Source organism: Carex rostrata, chromosome 2 (genome assembly GCF_964058835.1).
Source record: "Carex rostrata chromosome 2, lpCarRost1.2, whole genome shotgun sequence".
NCBI lineage: Eukaryota > Viridiplantae > Streptophyta > Magnoliopsida > Poales > Cyperaceae > Carex > Carex rostrata.
The window spans coordinates 8,633,976-8,654,009 of NC_135919.1; the positions used below are offsets into that span (position 1 = coordinate 8,633,976).

General features: G+C 33.7%; 3 protein-coding genes across 4 annotated transcripts; 1 reads left to right on the plus strand and 2 right to left on the minus strand.

Annotated features, from left to right (window-relative positions):
• Positions 1-2,417: 2,417 nt before the first annotated feature.
• Positions 2,418-3,439, minus strand: LOC144547523 (uncharacterized). Its single transcript, XM_078296195.1, has 2 exons — positions 3,149-3,439; positions 2,418-3,053 (listed from the first exon to the last, which is right to left on the minus strand). Exons 1-2 carry the CDS (start codon positions 3,437-3,439, stop codon positions 2,418-2,420), a joined length of 927 nt encoding a protein of 308 aa, XP_078152321.1.
• Positions 3,440-4,041: 602 nt separating this feature from the next.
• Positions 4,042-5,343, minus strand: LOC144547531 (uncharacterized). Its single transcript, XM_078296205.1, has 2 exons — positions 5,236-5,343; positions 4,042-4,656 (listed from the first exon to the last, which is right to left on the minus strand). The coding sequence occupies exons 1-2, from the start codon at positions 5,341-5,343 to the stop codon at positions 4,042-4,044; spliced, it is 723 nt and encodes a 240-aa protein (XP_078152331.1).
• A 1,581-nt stretch (positions 5,344-6,924) lies between these two features.
• LOC144572951 (calmodulin-binding receptor-like cytoplasmic kinase 2) lies at positions 6,925-11,819 on the plus strand. 2 transcript variants are annotated; one of them, XM_078322598.1, is made up of 6 exons: positions 6,925-7,350; positions 7,727-7,956; positions 8,595-8,763; positions 8,926-9,015; positions 9,439-9,737; positions 11,324-11,819. In XM_078322598.1, the coding sequence occupies exons 1-6, from the start codon at positions 7,044-7,046 to the stop codon at positions 11,624-11,626; spliced, it is 1,398 nt and encodes a 465-aa protein (XP_078178724.1). In that variant the 5' UTR covers positions 6,925-7,043; the 3' UTR covers positions 11,627-11,819. The 2 variants fall into 2 exon arrangements, with proteins under 2 accessions (XP_078178724.1, XP_078178729.1); XM_078322603.1 differs by lacking the exon at positions 8,926-9,015 and having other exon boundaries at positions 6,962-7,350.
• The last annotated feature ends 8,215 nt before the right edge of the window (positions 11,820-20,034 follow it).

The window sequence follows — 20,034 nt, forward strand, 5'->3', positions numbered from 1 at the left end:
AAATCAGTGTTACTTTTTAATTATTACGAAGAACACGTTACTTGGTGCCACCGACCTAACCACAAATAAATATGTTTGACATCATTTGCATTTAAATTATAGATAAATAGTGTCTTTGACTTTTCAGCCGAGATTTAAAATAAAATGTCAAGCCATACGAGAAAAGGTTTTAAATGCCTAATTAAATCGATGTTTGTTTAATTGGAATGAATTTGTCTCGTTTTTGCATTTGCATTGGGACAATGGAAATTTTTTAACCATAAAAAATTATTAAATTCAGATGAACATAAATAGAAAAAGGGGAGTGCTATTCTAAACGCACCAATTGCAATAGCTAGTGCTGAGAGAATTTTTTTTCTCTTTATTCCTGTTTTACCCTCCCTACACTTTCTTTCTTTGATTGACTCAATTAATGCATATGTTTTTTCTTCGAAAGGAAAAGAAAAAGAAGTTATGTAGACTCCTGTTTCGTTTTTTTTTTTTGGTAAGTTCTTATCTTTGAATATTTACAGGATCTCTTTCTTTTCTTAAAATAACAGTAAAATTTCACAAAAATCTTGTTGCCCGTCTCAATACAGTCTCGGTTCTTCTAGTGTATTGTTTGTTGTTTGAATAATTATACTAATCCCCCCCACCCCTGTTCCCCCATTTATCCCCGCACTCTCTCTCTTCCTTAACTGCCATAAATTCCCTTACTTATTTCGCTAAAAATTTCCATTTATCCCCGCATTAAATTAGACTGTCATTTAATACCAATCCCCGCATTAATTATGCTTTCCTCTAATAACAATTTCCGCATTAATTATTCATTTAAAAATAATTCTCGCACTAATTATACTGTTATCTAATAACAATCCCCGTTAATAAATGTTTATTTGTTATTTCTGAGAAGTGTTTATCCATGTAACATAAAGTATTTATCCATATAACATAAAATATTTATCATTATGTCTGAGAGTATTTATCATTGATGTTTACTGTAAGTTGCAATTATGTTTGAGAAGTATTTATCTATGTAACATAAAGTATTTATCCATGTAACATAAAATATTTATCATTATGCATGAGAGTATTTATCATTATGTCTAAGAGTATTTATCATTGATGTTTTACTGTAAGTGCAATTATGTTTGAGAAGTATTTATCTATGTAACATAGAGTATTTATCATTATGTCTTAGAGTTTTTATCATTGATGTTTTACTGAAAATTGCAATTATGTCTGAGAAGTATTTATCTATGTAACATAAAGTATTTATTCATGTAATATAAAGTATTTATCATTATGTGTGAGAAGTATTTATCATTGGGTGAGGGGATTGTTTATTTAATGGTCCCCAGTTGTGCGGGGATAACTGACAAATATTTATGAGGGAATTGTTTATTTAATGGTCCCCAGTTGTGCGGGGACAATTAAAAAAAAAAGAAAATTTTGTGTGGGGACAATTAATGGATTGATTTATTCAGTCATAAATAGAGATCATTGCATAGGGATTAATACTTTGATGCTTCAAGTTAAATACTAACAGTTTCTGCGGAGTATTAATGATTTGAGCGGTCCCCCCATGACTTTTTTGGCAGTTTGTGCGGGGTTTTTTGCAGGGTTGAGACTGCGGGAATTGTTATCAGGATCCTTGTTATTTAGGTACTTTCAGAATTTCAAACAAGAATACATCTCTCATGATTTTTTCTGAAAAAGAAGGGGAGCCTGGGAGAATTCTGATTTGAAAAACACATCACTTTGTTTTTTCTTTTTAATTTGATTGTTCCAATATATTATTGATTTTTTTAGTTTGTTTTCCTCTAGTTTGTTATAATTTCAGAAGCCGTTGATTATTGGTTATCATGTCTTGAATCAAAATTAGACCTTCCTGTTACCTACAATAATGTCAAAATACTTGTATTTAATGAAAAATTATAACAAACATCAAATGAATTCATAACATACATCAATTTTTTTTTAAATATTAACAGCAGCTGCCAATAGGATAATCTTAAAATTAACTAATAACATCCGTACATCAGTTTCCTCTTCCTGTACCACTCGGTACCAGATACTAGTGCCTAATTACCAAAAAGACCCCTTACAATATCAACTGAGCTTAAGAGAAAAAAAAACATCAAAAAACAACCATGTGGTAAACAACACTGCAGTTGACCCAGTACCGGATTCGTCAGTATGCAGGTGTCCTGCACTTTTACCATAATCCCCCTCAAGAAATACAAAATCACATAACATCCAAAAAAATAAAGCCAAGTGACAAAATAAACTAAAGAGAAAAATTATTCCCACATAACCTCCAAATTAAAGCCAAGTGACAAAATCCATAATCTACAAACGAAAAAAAAACCTATTCAAATAAAAAATAAAGGCCAACAAATTCAATTATTACATGTTCACATAGCTTATTTGTTAATTTATTCCCACATATCAGAACTTACATTTAAATCAAATAAATTTGCATCTCCATGTGTATGATTTTCATGATCAATTCCTTTATTCAAACCGCACTGACGGGAAGCTTCGACAAACTCAAAACCAGAAGGATCACGTCGCGTAGAACTTACCGCCTTTCTCTTGTTATTTGGCTTTGGTGGACGGCCTTTGGGAGGCCGGGTGTTAGGATCGAAGAGCACATCAGATTGATTTAGGAGTTCTTTTATCCTTTCATGAGTGGTCTCTTTTTTAGAAGTCGGCCATTCTTGATACTTAATGCGAAGTTCTTCGAGCATGACACTAAGGCCATCATCATGGCCATCGTTGTGTGTAGCCACATTAGCACTCAATGTCCTTCCATCAATTCGCCACTGTGAGTGTATCAAGTCAAGAATCAGTGGTTCATTTCTCCAATTAATCATTTTGTGAGCACATAGAAGATCCATAGTTTTTGTAAATTGCCCACTGCAAACCGCATTCATAATACCCAACTTTGCCTTCATGTGTTGTTTGCGTAACTCTTTTAGAGCACAAATAGACACACGATAAACAACATTTTTATAAAATGAAGTACTGCAACTGTGAAGAAGATTCATCTTTTCCCTCGAAAGCTTTGTCTATAAGAAATTTTTTGGCAACAACAAACTAAGTGATTATAAAGTTACATAAATAAACTTTTGAAATTAGAATATAAGATATGTGTTGATAGTACCTTAATTTCATTGAATTCATTTTCAATTATGAGACACATTTTGCTCCGCACTTCATAAAGATTGCCGGTTGAAACTTGTAAATATTTCTTAAGTTTGACATGTGCTGATTCTGCTCGTGAAGATGCACGGTTGCCGATGTGCGAGTATTCATCAGTCCATGCACCAACAAACTTATCTTTCAATGGTAGCCACACATTTTCAATATACTCTAATGCTTTCTTTTTCTCCACGTAGATTGATTCAAATTCTTTCAAATGTTCGTTATATTCAAGCTCAGTTAAAGAATACATTACCTTTTTTCAAGAACTCGGAAAACCAACCAAAATATCTTCGGTTTCAAAATATTTTTTACACTTTGTCAATATATTTTTCTCTATATGCCACACACAGAGTATATGTTTGCACTCCGAAAAAACAATTTTAATTGCATTTATTAATGCAAACTCTCTGTCAGTTATTATTACACAAGGTTGTTTATCACCCATAATGTTACTAAACATTTTTAATGCCCATATGTAATCCTCGTCCCTCTCTCCTTTCAGAAAAGCAAAACTCGAATAAAAGGAAGTGTTGAAACTTGAAATTCCTATGACATCCAGTAATGACATTTTGTACATATTGGTTTTATAGGTACAATCCATAATAAAGATATTAGGAAAGTTTTGGGTTAACTTTACCGACAATAAAGAACTTGCCTTTGATCTAGTGGCAAAGGCACATGGCTCTCATGTGGGAGGTCATGGGCTCGAAACCCACAAGTGGGGAAATCTTCTATAATATACATAGGAGTTTGAAAATGTGTTGGGTGGCTTGACCCTCAACCCATGATTTCAAAAAAAAAAAAAAACTTTACCGACAATGGATGAGCAAAAAATAGATGAGTGAGATGACCTTATTTACTTAAAATGTCGTATGTGAAACCGCCTTGGGAAAGCTCTTCCAAGAGAGCTTGAATGACTGAATGACCCGCTAGATTATCTTTGCAAATCTTTGTTTTTGCATTGTAAATGGTTTTTGAGATTGCAGGAAGCTTGGGGTTAGTTTGCCGAAGAGAAGAAATAATCTGCCTTGGCGGTATTCCAGATTTGCTCATATGTTCAACCCTTCTTATTTCTTCTTGTGAAAGCCTACAGCATACAGGGTGTCCGGTTACATCAACCGAAGCTTCATGATTGTGTAAGTAGTTCTTTATTTCTATCATCCATGACCCATTATCTTGTCGTTTTCCCTTAATCTTAAATGGACAATTTGTTAAACGGCTCGTGGTTGTTCTTTTTCTTTGTTCCATCGAAACATTGCGTTGGTCTCGATAACAACTACCTCTATCACACCCCAAAACTACATACTTATCTTTTCTTGAGCCACGAATTGATAAACCATAGCCTCTTTCTGAGAAAAAACCGCGCGTTCCCTTTATGAGCTCATCATAACTCTCAAAGCTCAACCCCATTAACTCAAGCTTTTCATTCTCTATGCCATCATTATTGACCGGCTCGTTAAGATTCATCTGTTAATAAAATGCAAAGTCATTCATAATCATGAATAAATTGTGGCTTTCAATTACCAAATAAAAAATAAAAGGTGCAACTCAATTTTCAGTTTCCAGTGTACCAGTATAGTGGAATCCTTTTAAGGTAGCTTATGGTTCAAGCACTGTTGATTTCTAAATGATATTGTTTTGCTTTCTTTTCCATTACTGTTTCTATGGTTTCGTTTTTACCAGTATAGGCTTTACTGCTCTGAGTATTCTTAGAGGATGTATATAGGGGTGAGAGTAGTAGAGACATGCTGATTAGACTCATGCAAGATTTAATTTTTCTATTTTATGATGTTAATACAACTCTGAAAGCCTCAAAAGAATAAAAAGACATTTCATCAAACACTTTTAATAAAAAAAAATATGCCACCATAATGGCATTTCATCGAACACCTTAATGGTGTCCAATTATTGTTAGCTATGAATAATTCATATTTTAAATGAAAGGAATCAAACATACAATGTAATCATCTTATTTTACGAATTTGAGATAAAAAATCATTTATAAGCTAAATTCAACAACAACAACAACAAAAATTATCAGCTTACCTCTTTTCTTTGGTTCTTGCTTGAAGTCTCAATTGTTGATAGAATGGTTGATAGCAATTTCAAAACCTGCTTCCTTCTTGTTTGATTTCTTGATATCCTCTTCAGCATCAAAATGAGGATACAATAGATTCATCAATATTATATAATTTGATCTCATTCCGAGTTTCTCCCCTATAAATTCTACAATTGTATTAATTTCCATTTTAGTGGTTGAAGAATTGAACATTAGATTGATCAATCGGAAAGAGAGAATCTGCACAGTGCGTTAATTAAGCGGTTTTATTTTTGGAATGACTCAATACAAGAGAGAGAGGATCAGCCTTAATTGAAGAAAGAGAGTGTAGGGAGGGTAAAACAAGAATAAAGAGAATTTTTTTTTTCTCAGCGCTAGCTATTACAACTGGTGCATGTAGAATAGCACTCCTCATAGAAAAAATGTCTTGTTTTTAACAAATATAGAAAGATATGATTCATTGTGTTTGATTCAAAATATATAGATCTGATTTAATGATTCAGATTAAAATATTATAGTTTTCTGAAACCATATGTGAAACAGAGCTGGATTCTTCTCTAATTCCATATCCAAACTAAAAAAAGAAAGAAAACAAGATGAATCTGAATCATTGAGTCTGATCCGTAATATTTAAATTGAACTCAATGAATTAGTTCTTTTTATATTTGTTAAAAAAGAGATATTTTTTTATTTTCGTACATTTAATTTTAATAATTTCTACGGATAAAAAAAAAATTTCCTGGACAAGTCACCGTAAGCATACGGTCGAGTAGACCGAGTCCATTGACGTGCTCATTTCATTGACCATGAAGCCCTCCACTATTATAAAACAAAACTAATCATTCATTCTAGTAAACCTTCTAACATGCAAAAAAATAAAAAAAATGCACACCTCACGAATTTGAAAAAAAAGGGATAAATTAAGAACGGATATAACCCTAAGATATCTATAAATTGTGTATGTTTCCTTAAAATTCACAATATCATATTTACCCTTCTAAATTTTAAAAATACACAAACTCACCCAATTTATTGTATTTTTTTTATTAAAATTCATTTAAAATGTATAAAATTCTCATTTACTATTTTATAAAAAAAAAAAAATGTAGCAAGTGTAAAATTCCCAATTCGTCAGTTTGTGAGAGCAAATATTTATTTCTCTACTTCTACGGTATACACAACGACATTTTAGGTATACTTTTGTATATACATAACAAGTAGAAAAATGAATTATCTTCACAAACCGAATAATTAGAAGACAGAATACATCTTATACATGCTATATATATATATTATTATTTTTTTAAATGCTAACAAATAAGTTTTATAAATTTCAAATGAGTTTTAATAAAATAAAAAACAATAAATTTGATAAATTTTTGAATTTTTAAAATTTTAAATTGTAAATGAGGAGGGTTCAAATGCCTCCATTTTTTTTGTAATTCTATCATGTCTTAATTTTTAAGAACTTTAATAACTCAAAATTTAAAATTTAAAAATTAATATAAAACTGTTGAATATGATCTGTATTTCATATTATGAATTTTAAAAGAACAAGTAAGTAATTACGAGATTTTTAAGGGATATACATGAATTCCTCCAGTTAAGAAAGAAAAGTCCACTTGACAACCGAAATAAATTCCATTATTTGAGCAATCCTTCCTGGCAACTGGCATTTAAGCAGTCTTCTCCCCTACAACCTACTCCTACTCGTGCCTTAAAAACGCAAGGCAGCAGCAATTGATTTACAAGACCTCCATTTGTGACTTGAAATTGCTTTGATTCCCACATCTACATGAAGAAAAGAAGCAAGACGACCTCTAGCTATAGTGGTAGCGAGAATAACTCTGGTACCAGCCACGGGCTGTACCAGTCGAGTGCTTCCAGAAATTCCACTTATACTGAGAGGTCGAATTATACAGCTGGATCGGTACAATCTCATCGGAGCAAGTCTAGAGTAAAGAACAAATCTTTTCCAAGATCATTGACTGTTGTCTTCTCTTCATGCTTCATCCCCAGAAGCGGTAATACAAAAGGAGATGATGATTATGATGATGATGATGATGCCATGGTTGAGGAGTCTGATGCTTCTTTTGCTTCCGGTAAGTTCAAATTATTTCATTGCCAAGCCGCAAGCATTTCGCTGGTTTGGTGCATGTGTGGGATTTTGGTTAATAAATTAAAAAACATGCATTAGATTTCTTAGAAAATCATAAGTAGAAATTGGAGAGGCAGAAGATTATATACGAGATGTTAACATTAAAGAAGAATTTCAGCTGTTAATAGGCATCAATTTTTGAATTTGAGAGCAATCTTCAATGGTCTGTTTATAGGAACTTATCTCTGATTTTAATTTTCCCCCAATCCCAATTCAATATTTTTATGATTTCCGTTTCATTCATGGTGCCTTGTTTTATAAAATGGGAAGTGCACATGATTCTTAAGCTTTCTTATTTCTCACATTCATCAAAATTACAGTTTCAAAAAAATCAATAGGAAGCAGTAGTAATGCTTCCCAGTTTAGACGAAGAGATTCTGACAGCAATATTTCTCTACGAGAACTACCGACACAATTCTCCATCAGAGATATTTATAGGGCTACTGCTAATTTCAGTACTGAAAACCAAATTGGTCAAGGAGGTTTTGGTTCCGTCTACAAGGGAAAACTCAGAAATGGTTCTCTCATTGCCATTAAGCGTGCGAAAAAGGTAACAACAAAAGTTTCACTCTTAATCTTAATTTGAGAACAAAAACCGGCTTTGGAAATTGGAACTGCATTGATCCTGCCTTTTGAACTGCCTTTTTAAATTTTAAATAGTCAAACTGTTAAACATGATCTCCTTATGAAAATATACTTGTAGATCAAATTTTACATTTTTTAGAATCTTTTTACTATTATTTTAATTTTAATTTTGATAAAAGGCTTTTTAAGCCCGTTTCATTGAAGAAACATAAACCAGATACTTTTACTATTATTTTTAGATAGGTAGAAAATCACTTGATCTAAAAGATTCTAGACCGTTCAAAACTAATTTTCTACCTATGTAAAAAAAACAGTAAAAAAGGTTCTGAAGAATGTAAAATGTAGTCTGCAAGTACATTTTCATATGGAGATCATGTTGAATGATTCAGATCGACTGTTCGAACTTTGAAAATGATAATATCATTCCATAATACGGACCAATATGCGCTATGCATAGTACTACAGCCTCATTCTTGAGATAAAGCATATACTGTTGCAGTCCTGAAACTGTTGTTTCTTTTTTATGATAAACTAATATTTGTACAATCCATAGATGTGAATGGAATATTAAAATGTTTATACCAAATTATGTTGAATTGGCAGAATATGCATGACAAGGAACTATCTGCAGAGTTCAGGAGTGAAATAGAGACACTTTCCAAAATTGAGCATTCCAACTTGGTCAGGTTTCTCGGCTACTTGGAGCACGAAGACGAGCGCCTAATTATTATTGAGTACGTCACTAATGGATCTCTGAGAGAACACCTTGATGGTAGAAACCATTTCCTCGACTCTTTAACTTTCTTTTGGTCTGCAAATAAATACTTTGTTTTAAGTAATATTGTGGTTTAAGGTACTATTATGGATTTAAACATGAATGAAGAGAGAGAATCTCTCAATTGAGGACTTAACAGCGGACAGTGTGTAATTGCAGGCATTCGTGGAGATGTATTAGAGATTTTGCCACGTCTCAACATAGCTACTGACATAGCTCATGCGGTCGCATATTTGCATGAATATACAGGTTCTTGTTTCCTAATTTATATTCACAATACGCAACACTTTTCTTATCAAACACTCACATTGTTACATTATTCACTATTCTTCTTACTTTTTGAAGGTTGGAGGGCAAAATTCCTTCCAAAATAAATCCATAGTAATAATATAAAAAGGTTTACAATAAAAGAACTTCACAGAGAATAAAAGAAAAGAAAAGTAAAAGTCAATAACGAAAAGCAAGATCCAAATTTAATGTCGCATTCACTATTCTACATTATTCTTTTGACTTTGGAGAAGTTTTTATGCATGCTTGCTCTTTATTCAAGTGGCTTTGGACCACCAAAAAGTGGATTTACAATAAGGGCCTTCTGCACCAAAAAAAAAAAAAATCTAGAAAAATACTAGATAATTATTTTCTGAGCACTTATTATATTCCTTGTATATGTAGATCACCCAATAATCCACCGCGACATAAAGGCTTCAAATATTCTTCTAACAGACACGCTTCGTGCCAAGGTGGCTGACTTTGGATTCGCCCGATTGACACCTGACGACCCAGATGCCACTCATATATCGACCCAGGTTAAAGGTACTGCAGGATACGTGGATCCCGAGTACCTGCGCACGTACCAATTAACTGAAAAAAGCGATGTCTACTCCTTTGGGGTTCTTCTTGTAGAACTTGTAACTGGCCGCAGGCCTATTGAGCGTGGAAAAGACCAGAGTGAGAGAATGACTACCAAGTGGGTAAGAGGCTACTAACTGCTAAGTTCCATTTTTCATTTTTTTTTTCCTTTTTTGATAAAAATGATATCAAGTGTCGCTGCTTACATAGTTTAGCTGGACAATAATAAAATTCGCCCAGATACCTGACTCAAACAAATTACAAACGGACGTCCTAGATTAGTTCTTTTAACTTGGTAAGAATCTCAAAACAAACCCCCATAGTTTCTGTAGGCACTGGATTGACTTTGGCCTGGCTGGGATTAATCTGGGCTGTCCGGTTGTAATATGCTTGTGTCAGGTACCTGGGAGGATACAGATTCATAATAATTATAAGTAGGGAATTTCTGTGCAACAACTTGAGTTAATGGCATCTAATTTATCTATCAGTAAATATGAAAATTGGTGGAGTGAGGCTATGGTACTATGCATAGCCAGGTTAGTTTGTACTACGAATCAATATTGTTGTTTTTTAAGTTCAAATAGTTGACCTAAACCATTCAATATGATTGTCATATGACAATATACTTGAAATCTTGCATACTATATTTTTTGGAACTTTTTTACTATTTTTTAGCTAGGTAGAAAATCACCACTTTTGAGTGGTCAAGAATATTTAGATAAGTGGTTTTCTACCTATCTAAAAAAATTCTAAAAAATTCTAAAAATGTAAAATTTGATCTACAAGTACATTTTCGTATGAATATCATGTTAAATGATTCGGATCGATTGTTTGAACTTTGAAAATGGACATATTAATCCATAGTATGGACTAATATGCACTTTGCATAGTACCGTAGCCTCACTCAAATTGGTGTTCTTTAATCCAGGTTCAACTATTTTGTTTTGAAAGTTTGGCCATTTCCTTTGCGATGCTGAGTCAGTTTTCTCGAAAATTTAGCATATTCCTCAAAGAAACATGCACATTAAATTACAAGAAGTTTATGCATTTCAGATCACTTTGAGCACATAAAATATTACATATTTGACCCTCAAATATTTTCTACATCTCCATGTGGCCTTGTTAGTTGTGAAACCATCTTACCAGTTTATAATAAGCATCATACTCGGTCAATTGGTTCATATATGTACCAAAGCAGACCTTGTGGATTTGAAAAATGGAAATTACTAATGGAGAAATAGAATAAAATGACAAGAGTGAGGCTATGGTACTATGCATATCACACATTGGTCCATACTTTGGATCAATATTTCCTTTTACAAAGTCCAAATAGTTGATTTGAACCGTTCAACATGATCAACATATGAAAATGTACTTGTAGGTCAAATTTTTCATTTTTTAGAATTTTTTTACTATTTTTTTAGATAGGTAGAAAATCACTTGATTTAAAATTTCTAGACCATTCAAAAATAGTGATTTTGTATCTATCTAAAAAATAGTAAAATAATTCTAAAAAATGTAAAATTGTCTGCAAGTACTTTTTATATGGAGATCATATTGAACGGTTCAGATTGATAGTTTGAACTTTGAAAATAAAAATATTGATCCAAAATATGGACCAATGTGCGCTATGCATGGTACCATAGCCTCACTCAAATGACAAAATAATATCTTCAAGTTATTGAATGAACTTCAATTTTTAACACAGGCAGTGAAAAAATACAAGGAAGGGGATGTGGTTATAGCAATGGATGTAAAACTAAGGCGGAACCCGGCATCAGTGGCAGCGGTGGAGAAGATGATGAAGCTAGCAGACGAGTGCCTGCATCCATCTAGAAAATCACGGCCGTCCATGCAGAAATGTGCAGAGGATTTATGGGTCATCCGTCGAGACTTCCAACAGCAACAACAACAACAACAACAACAAAGAAAATCAGAATTTTCAGATAGTTCAAATAAAAATACCACGAGTTCACTCAAGGAATCCTTTCCAGGATTGAGGGAGGAATGATTTTAATTTTATGATGGGGATGGGATCCCAAATTTGATATATTTTTGTGTGTATATGTTGCCTTTTTTCCTTTTTTTTTTCTTCAGTGTGCAGTGAAATACTGACAGGATAGATTGAATACTGTTACTTTTCTTGTTTTATGGAAAAAGATTTGTAAATTTTAGATCAAAGTGGTAAGTGTACAAATTTTGCATGATAGTCTCATTATTAGAAGAAAAGCAATCAGTATAACAGAATCCAGGTGTACAGTTTACGGCAACAGAATCAAAGTCTAATAGGCTGTTACCAGTTGGTTAGCAATATTGTTAGGATTGATTAACTAGTCAAAGCAGGTGGTTAGAGAGGTTAACAGTTGTTGTTAGTTTGTTAACAGAATGTAAATCAGCTTTAAATAGCAGAGAACTGCGTGCAAACAAATCACAACGAGAAATACAACTTCATTCAAATCTCTCTCTTCTCTTTCTGTGTACTATTCTATCGTTATGGTATCAGAGCATTTCTGATCCATTCTCATTACATCTCAAGATTCTTTGACTTCCCATCCTACCTCTACCCAATCGATCACTACAGAACCAGTCACACACATTACCATTCCCCTTTCTACTAAACTCGATCACAAACTTCAGGTACCTGGAAATCACAAATCGAATCAATTGTTAATAGATTCGGTTTAGCACAATACCTTGATGCAGCATCTCCACAAATGGTTAAGACTCAAGAGCATAGACGGACTCAAATGAGATGTGATTATGTAATTATTTTAAATATTAAGTATATTTTCATAATATTTTTGAGAAAAGCATAGAAATAAAAGCATATTTGGAGAAAAAAATTAAGATGAGACATAAATTTGTAATTTTTTTAATATTAAATATATTTCATAATTTTTATCTAAAAATAAAATATATACGAGCATATTTGTGAATTTTCTTTGAATCAGATTCAGATGTACAAGTGCCCTCCACTGGCCCCGCCTCTAATTTTTCGGTTAAAAAGGCTTGCGCCCAGTTTCATTAATCAAAACGAAACCCACATGTTTGAGTTACAAGGCATAGCCTACAAAAGAGGATATATGCTCCTTTTTGCCTGCTGCTATATCTAACAATTAAGATAACTACCCAGTTCAGAAATCTAACACATCATAACAAAATAAGGCAACTACAGCAGCCATGCACATAACCACATTATATAGAAGGAAGGTGCTGCTTGCATAGCAAGCTAAACTACTCAAAAAGTTGAAGTCCTCTGTGTTGTCTAGGTAGAGCTGTCTTGTTGATGGAAGGACATGCTCTCCTCTTCACCCGGCAGCATTACTCTGAGAGGTATGGCATCCAGTATGCTATCTTGAGGAATCCACTGCTGTGTTTCTTCCTCCATCTGAGTCTTTTGAGCTTTGTGGGTACCTGTCCAATAATGAATCAAAGAAACTATAAGAAAAATAACATTCTTAGCTGTCTTAGGGGTGGCTGATAGGCCTAAATTATATACATATCTGATCTGATTTTTATCACGAAATAACATCAAATATCTTGTATTTTGAATATAAAGTGAATAAAATACATCTAGGATCAAGTTACTGCTTTTGTTTGATTTTAATTTGCAGAAAATGAAAAGAAATGAATAAAACCGAAGAAAAATGCTTAGTGCGGACGCACGGTTTACGATACGGCCGTACTAAGTGCTTAGATGGATTTCTGAACGTGCGCCAATTTTAAAAATGTATAATAAGTTATTCATCAAAATCCGTGCGGACGCACGGATTTCGATGCGGCCGAAATCTGGACGGAAAAACCGAGCGCACACCAGTGCGGACGCACTGTAGCACTATAGCTAGCCGTTAGCCAAAAATGGAGTCTGAACTTAAAACGGTCATAACTTTTGACTCGTAACTCCGATTTAGGCTTGTGACCACTTTTTGGAAAGCTGGAGAGAATATCTATAACATGAGAAACTAAAAAAAGAAATTTTGTCCAGTGCGGACGCACTCATTACTTAGACGAATTTTCAGCATCTCAGAAAAAAAGTCTGAGCCTAGTGCGGATGCACTCACCTCCAGTGTGGCCCGGGGCACCCGCACTGGACCCTCAGAAAGCCAAATTTACACAGTTTCAACACGGTTTCTATTTTTGGCACTTCATGGACGCGTTTTACAGCTAAATATGGACAAGGCAACCTGGGAAATGATCCGAATATAGCACCCACTCACCCCACTTCCTAGCCTCTTAATTGGGCATAGCCCTTGGCTATAAAAGAGGAGGTTCATTCCCATTCAAGGGATCATCCATTCCCCTCTCTCTCTCCCTTAGTGCATGTCCATTTCCATCAAATATAGCGATAAATCTGCGGTAATTTCTGGAGTTCCTGAAGCTTTTCTAGGAAGGAGAAGAAGGTCCAAGCAAGATTTCGACAAGATTGAGGATTTTGATCCAATAAAGGATGTAATCATTTCTTTATATTATTTCTTCTTATCTTTGCCAACTTTTGTAATGGATCTCTCCATGAGGGAGTAAATCTCTCTCTAGGGGTTTAGGTCAATGCATGAACTTGTTTAATTCTATTTTATTCGGTCATTTGTTTTTATTATGATTATTTTATGGGATTTGATTGTTAATTTCTGTGATTTATCATTTGTGTTGATTACATAGTTTAGTACTCGAAATCGCGGTAGTCCCGCTTTGGAATCGCTTTGTTATGCAAAGGATCCAAAGAAGTAGGATGAGAGGAGAGTACCAAATTATGAGCACAAATATCTTAGGTTTTGGGTTAGAAGCGACCGTACTTTGATACCTATAACCGGAACTATAGAAATTAAAGGTTAGGGTTTGGTGAAGAACGACCGTGAAGTCAAACCCCTACTTAGGACACCTAGATTGAATAAGTATTGATACGTATTTTGTGTAAACGTGATTGTTAAATATCCCTTTAGGATGGTGACAGCACCTAAAATTCGAGGAAGATTAACCCAACCTACCAAAATACTTGTGTCAATAATTAGTCAATATAGGCTAACAAGAGCTCAATGAGTCTAGATAATTAGGGTGAAGAACGACCGTGAAGTCTGAAATTATCCAGGCACGTTATTAATTCACGACCGTGACCCTTTTTAACACTTTAGGTTAGAAACCTCATCAAATCATACATGAATTCAAACAAATACCGAATAGATAGAGTTAGCAAGGGATTGTAGACCGAATGCCCCTAGATCTCCTAAACTAGAAAGCAAACAAATATTTCTTTCATTAATTTACTTTTATTGTTTAAAACTCTCTATTCGGGTATTGAACTCAAATTTAGGAATTGTTAGAACAAACCCCCCCAATTTACTTTTATTGCACTTTACTTTATTTTATTTTCTGAAATTTATTACTAAAGTTTAAGCATAGTAATTAAACATACTCTCTGTGGATCGATACCCGACAATATACTACAAGGTAGGATTGTATACTTGCAATCCGAACCAAAAAGTGTATTTAAGGATAAAAGGTACATCTAATTGTACTGAAGCTTTTTACCATACCCTTTGGACGTAACAGTGGCATTTTGAAAGCATACTTCATTCCTATGCTTTCAAATAGTCCAGCATGCTGCACTAAAGACCAGAAGAAAGGTATCTCTTACTTGACCATTCAAGGACAAGGCAAATTTTAAAACTTTTTTCATAGTGGTCCAATTGGAGTAGTATAATTGGTTATTGCCTAACCAAAATCAGACCTGGACAATGAGAGGGCAGTGTAAAAACAAATGGGACACAGTTTCAATATGAGAGCAAAACACACAAGTAACATCTCCTTTTCATTCCCTTTTCCTCAAATTATTTTTAGTAAGAATTTTGTTATGAAAGGTAAGCAACATAAATAGTTTTGATAAATGGACTTGACACTAAATTCCCCTATGGTTATTTTGTTATTTTTAGGAAGAGACCACCAGATCATAGGATGGTCAGAAATAATTCCTATATAGTTGAGTAATTGATAAATGGACTTGACACTAAATTCCCCTGATGATGTCCATCTCCAAGATAACTTGTCTAAAGAGTGTGTAAAAGAAATACGACTCAGTATATATGGTAATTGGATCCATTTCTGGAGCATAATTCCAGCAATGACATCTGCAAACAAAACTGCCTGCCCCTGTGAAGAGATAACATATGAGAAGAGAATATTTTTGTTTAGGCAGTTAGAATATAATTGAGAAAACCTGATAGCAAGAGAACAATTTTCAAACCACATATCTTCCCAAAATTTAACATTAGAGGAGCTACCAGGGGTATACTACATACTGCATGAACTGATAGGCCTAAATTATATACATATTCGATCTGATTTTTATCACAAAATAACATCAAATATCTTGTATTTTGAATATAAAGTGAATAGAATGCACTTATGATCAAGTTACTGTGTTTGCTTGGTTTTAACTTGCAGGAAATGAAGAAAAATGCTCAATGCGGACACACGGTTTGCGATATGGCTGCAATAAGTACTTAGATAGATTTCTGAACGCGTGCCAATTTTAAAAAGGTATAAGAAGCTATTCGTCAAAATCCGTGCGGACGCACGGATTCCGATGCAGATAAAATCTGGACGCACAGGAAAAATCCGAACCCAGTGCGGACGCACTGTAGCACTGTAGCAGAACGCATAACTGGAGCCTGATCTTAAAATAGCCATAACTTTTGACTCGTAACTCCAATTTAGGCTTGCGACCACTTTTTGGAAAGCTAGGAAGAAAATCTACAACATGAGAAACTAAAAAAGGAAAATTGGTGTCAGTTGGACGCACTAAACTCGCAGAAAGCCAAAATTACACGGTTTCTATTTTTGGCGCACCAAGGACACGTTTTTACAGCCAAATGTGGACAAGACAATCCTGGAAAACAATCCAAATATAGCACCCACTAACTCCACTTTCTAGCCTCTTAATTGGGCATGGTTCTTGACTATAAAAGAGGAAGTTCATTTCCATACAAGGGAACATCATCATCCATCATCCAACATCATCCATCAATCATCCATCCATTATCTCATTCTATCCCTCCACACACACAATACTTAGCGATAAATTCTAAAGTAATGAAAACTTTTCTAGGAAGGAGAAGAAGGAGATTCGAGCAAGAAGTCGGCAGGATTGAGGGTTTTGATCAAATAAAGGGTGTAATCATTTCTTTATTTTATTTCTTCTTACTTTTGCCAACTTTTGTAATGGATCTCTCTCTAGGAGTTTAGGTCAATGCATGAACTTGTTTAATTCTATCTTATTCGGTTATTTGTTTTTATTATGATTGCTTTATGGGATTTGATTGTTAATTTCTGTGATTTAATAATTTGTGTTAATTACATAGTTAGTACTTGAATTGTAGTATCCCGTTTTGGATTCGAAAGAACCAAAATTGACTGTGATCAATAGGATAGTACCAAATTATGAATGCAAATACCCTAGGTTTAGATTAAGATTGTAACCAATTTAATCTAAGCCGAAACTATAGAAATTAAGGTTAGGGACTTGGTGAAGAACCTAACCGTGAAGTCAAACCCTAATTAGGACATCTCAATTCGGATCGGGTATTGGTATGATGGACTTAATTGTGAAGTACCAATATTTGAGGAGATGAGAGACTAATAAGAGCTCAATGGGTCTAGGTAGCTAGGGTGAGGGACTTAATCGAGAAGTCCGAGTTACCTAGGCATGTTATTAATTTACGAAAGTAACCCTTAATAACATATTAGGTTAGAAACCTCGTCAAATCATACATGAATTCAAACAAATACCGAATTAATAGAGTTAGCAAGAAATTGTAGACCAAAGACCCCTAGATCTCATTTACTTGAAAGCAAACCAATATTTTTTTCCTTTATTTACTTTAATTGTTTTTATCTCTTTAGGGTATTGAACCCAAACTTAGGATTAATTAGAACAAAACCCCCCCAATTTACTTTTATTGCACTTTACTTTCCTTTTATTTTCTGAAATTAATTAGTAAAGTTTAAACTAAGTATTTATCATACTCCCTGTGGATCGATACCCGACAATATACTACTTTGATAGGATTGTATACTTGCAATCTGAACCAAAAGCGTATTTAGGGTTTAAAAGGTACATCTAATTGTACTGAAGCTTTTTACCATACCCTTTGGACGTATCATGAACCTAAAGAGTCTAGTTGCATAATTGCTTTCTAGAAAAAAGGACGGTTGTTGACTGTATCTATGTTCATCATTGATGTGTTGGATTAAGGTTTTCCAGTTACTATGATAGTCTAGATTCTTATATTTCCACCACCATTTGAGTAATAATGATCTATTCATATCTCTAAGGTCCAGAATCCCCAAACCACCATACTGTTTGGACATACATACTCGTTGCCAATTCATTAAAGAGTACTTTTTCCTAGATCTATTAGTGCCCTGCCATAAAAATCGACATCTTATTTTGTCTATTTCATGAATGACTGTAATAGGCACTTTATATAGAGAAAAAGCATACATGGGGACCGCTAACAGTACAGAGTTGATAAGTGTGTGTCTACCTCCAATGAAAAGAAGTTGCCATTTTCAATTTTTGCTATCAAAAATTGCTAATCTAAAACTGAAAGCTTTTTATCATGTAGAGGGATGCCTAAGTACTTAATAGGGAAGGAAGCAGTTTTGCATTTGAATAGTTGTGCCATATTATCTAAAGAAACCTGATTAAGAGCAAACATCTATGTTTTATCTAAATTAATTTTAATCCCTAAGTCTACCTCGAAAGCTTGCATTGCCCGCTAGGCAGCTTCAACTATTTCATACTTAGCTTCTAGAAAACAGTTGGTTATTATGGTATGATTTGGAAAACAGTTAGGGCCTAAGCCTTGAATTACATTGACAACCTTTCCTTTATTGAAAATTCTGCTAAGGGTATCAGAAGCTAGAATAAAAAGAAAAAGGGGGAAAGGGATCCCCCTGCCTAACTCCCCTTTTGCAATAAAAATATGGTGTTAGCTCCCCATTGACATTTATGCAAGATTGTGAGCTTAGGAGCCAACTCTTAATCCATTGGATCCACCTAGATCCAAAACCTCTACTATGTAATACCTCAGGTGATTACTTCTTCATGATTATGTTGTTTACAGAAATGAATAATTTCCTGACTTACTACTACATTATCAAGTATATACCTATTGAGGAAAGTCACTTGACTGTCATCAATTAGTCTATTCATTACTAATCCCAGTCTATGAGTCAAAATTTTAGAAAGTAATTTGAAACTACAATTAACAAGACTTATAGGTCTAAATTTATTCATCGTTTGGGCATCTAGTTCTTTAGGGATTAAGTAAATAATGAATTTATTTAATTTGTCTAGGTATAATGAATGATCATAAAAGTGATGGTAAAGAGTTAAGGCTCCGCCTCTAATTAGGAGGACTATTTTCAATTACTTAAAATTAAGATTTTTTTTTCAAGCAGATGAAAAACGCGAGGAATTTATTAACTCGGTAAATAGTTTACACGTAGAAATTTCGTAGTTAATAATAAGGAAAATTTCCAGTGTACCCATCTAAAATTTTGAAACAACCAATTTCCCCATCAAAACACCTTAATATCCAATATACCCATACAAATTTAACATCATTTCTTCTATCTCCTTTCAACTATTTAACATTTGATTTATTTATTTTCAAAATTAAGTTGACTAATATGCCCTCTAAATTTAAATGGACATGTCCATTATTTTTTTAATGTCATCTTCATCCCTTCTTCCCCAAAATCCATCTCTCCTCACCATCTCTACATTCGACCCTTCTTATTGACTGTAAAAATCACTGATAGCCAATCACTGGACATTTTCAGTCCGAAATAATTGGCCACTGTTAGTTAGGCAGTTAACTACTTTCTGTTAGGAAGAATTGTAATTACAGCTATACTTGTATGCTTGGTTATTGCTTTTATATATATATGATGTGTAACTACAAACAGAGAGTTTAATACAATGATTCATTATTCAAGAATCTATCTTCTTTCTTCCTAAATTGCTTCTGGTTTCAATCACTTCTCCCAATCCTCTAATTTCGCCCCGTTTAGTAACTTTGGATATTTAAATAAGAAAAATCCAAATAACAAAGAAAAATTAGAAAAAATCTCAAACCGTAGCATCTTCGCTGAAGCCTTTGGTCCCCTAGAGAAATGGTAGTGACTTAAAAATTTTCAAACTAGAAGATTTAGGCATAAGAATCACCATGCCTTCAACGATTCACCTATGTTCGTAACTTTCGAGATATATTTTCTTTTATCTTATTTACAATTTCCATGGCATTTGTGAAACAAAACAAATTGAGCAGAGAGATAATGTAATGTTGGCAGATTTTGAGTGCATGTTAGCATCTAGGTACCAGTATCTCTACAATCAATGGTCGGCATGATTTTTATTTT

Coding starts and splice junctions, on each gene's coding strand:
- LOC144547531 (XM_078296205.1), bottom strand. CDS start 5,343: ATGCTGAAGAGGATATCAAGAAATCAAACAAGAAGGAAGCAGGTTTTG. Junction 4,657..5,235: donor GCAAGAACCAAAGAAAAGAG/GTAAGCTGATAA, acceptor TTTTATTAACAG/ATGAATCTTAACGAGCCGGT.
- LOC144572951 (XM_078322598.1), top strand. CDS start 7,044: ATGAAGAAAAGAAGCAAGACGACCTCTAGCTATAGTGGTAGCGAGAAT. Junction 7,351..7,726: donor TGATGCTTCTTTTGCTTCCG/GTAAGTTCAAAT, acceptor TCAAAATTACAG/TTTCAAAAAAATCAATAGGA. Junction 8,764..8,925: donor TCTGAGAGAACACCTTGATG/GTAGAAACCATT, acceptor GTGTAATTGCAG/GCATTCGTGGAGATGTATTA.
- LOC144547523 (XM_078296195.1), bottom strand. CDS start 3,439: ATGTATTCTTTAACTGAGCTTGAATATAACGAACATTTGAAAGAATTT. Junction 3,054..3,148: donor ATGAATTCAATGAAATTAAG/GTACTATCAACA, acceptor AATTTCTTATAG/ACAAAGCTTTCGAGGGAAAA.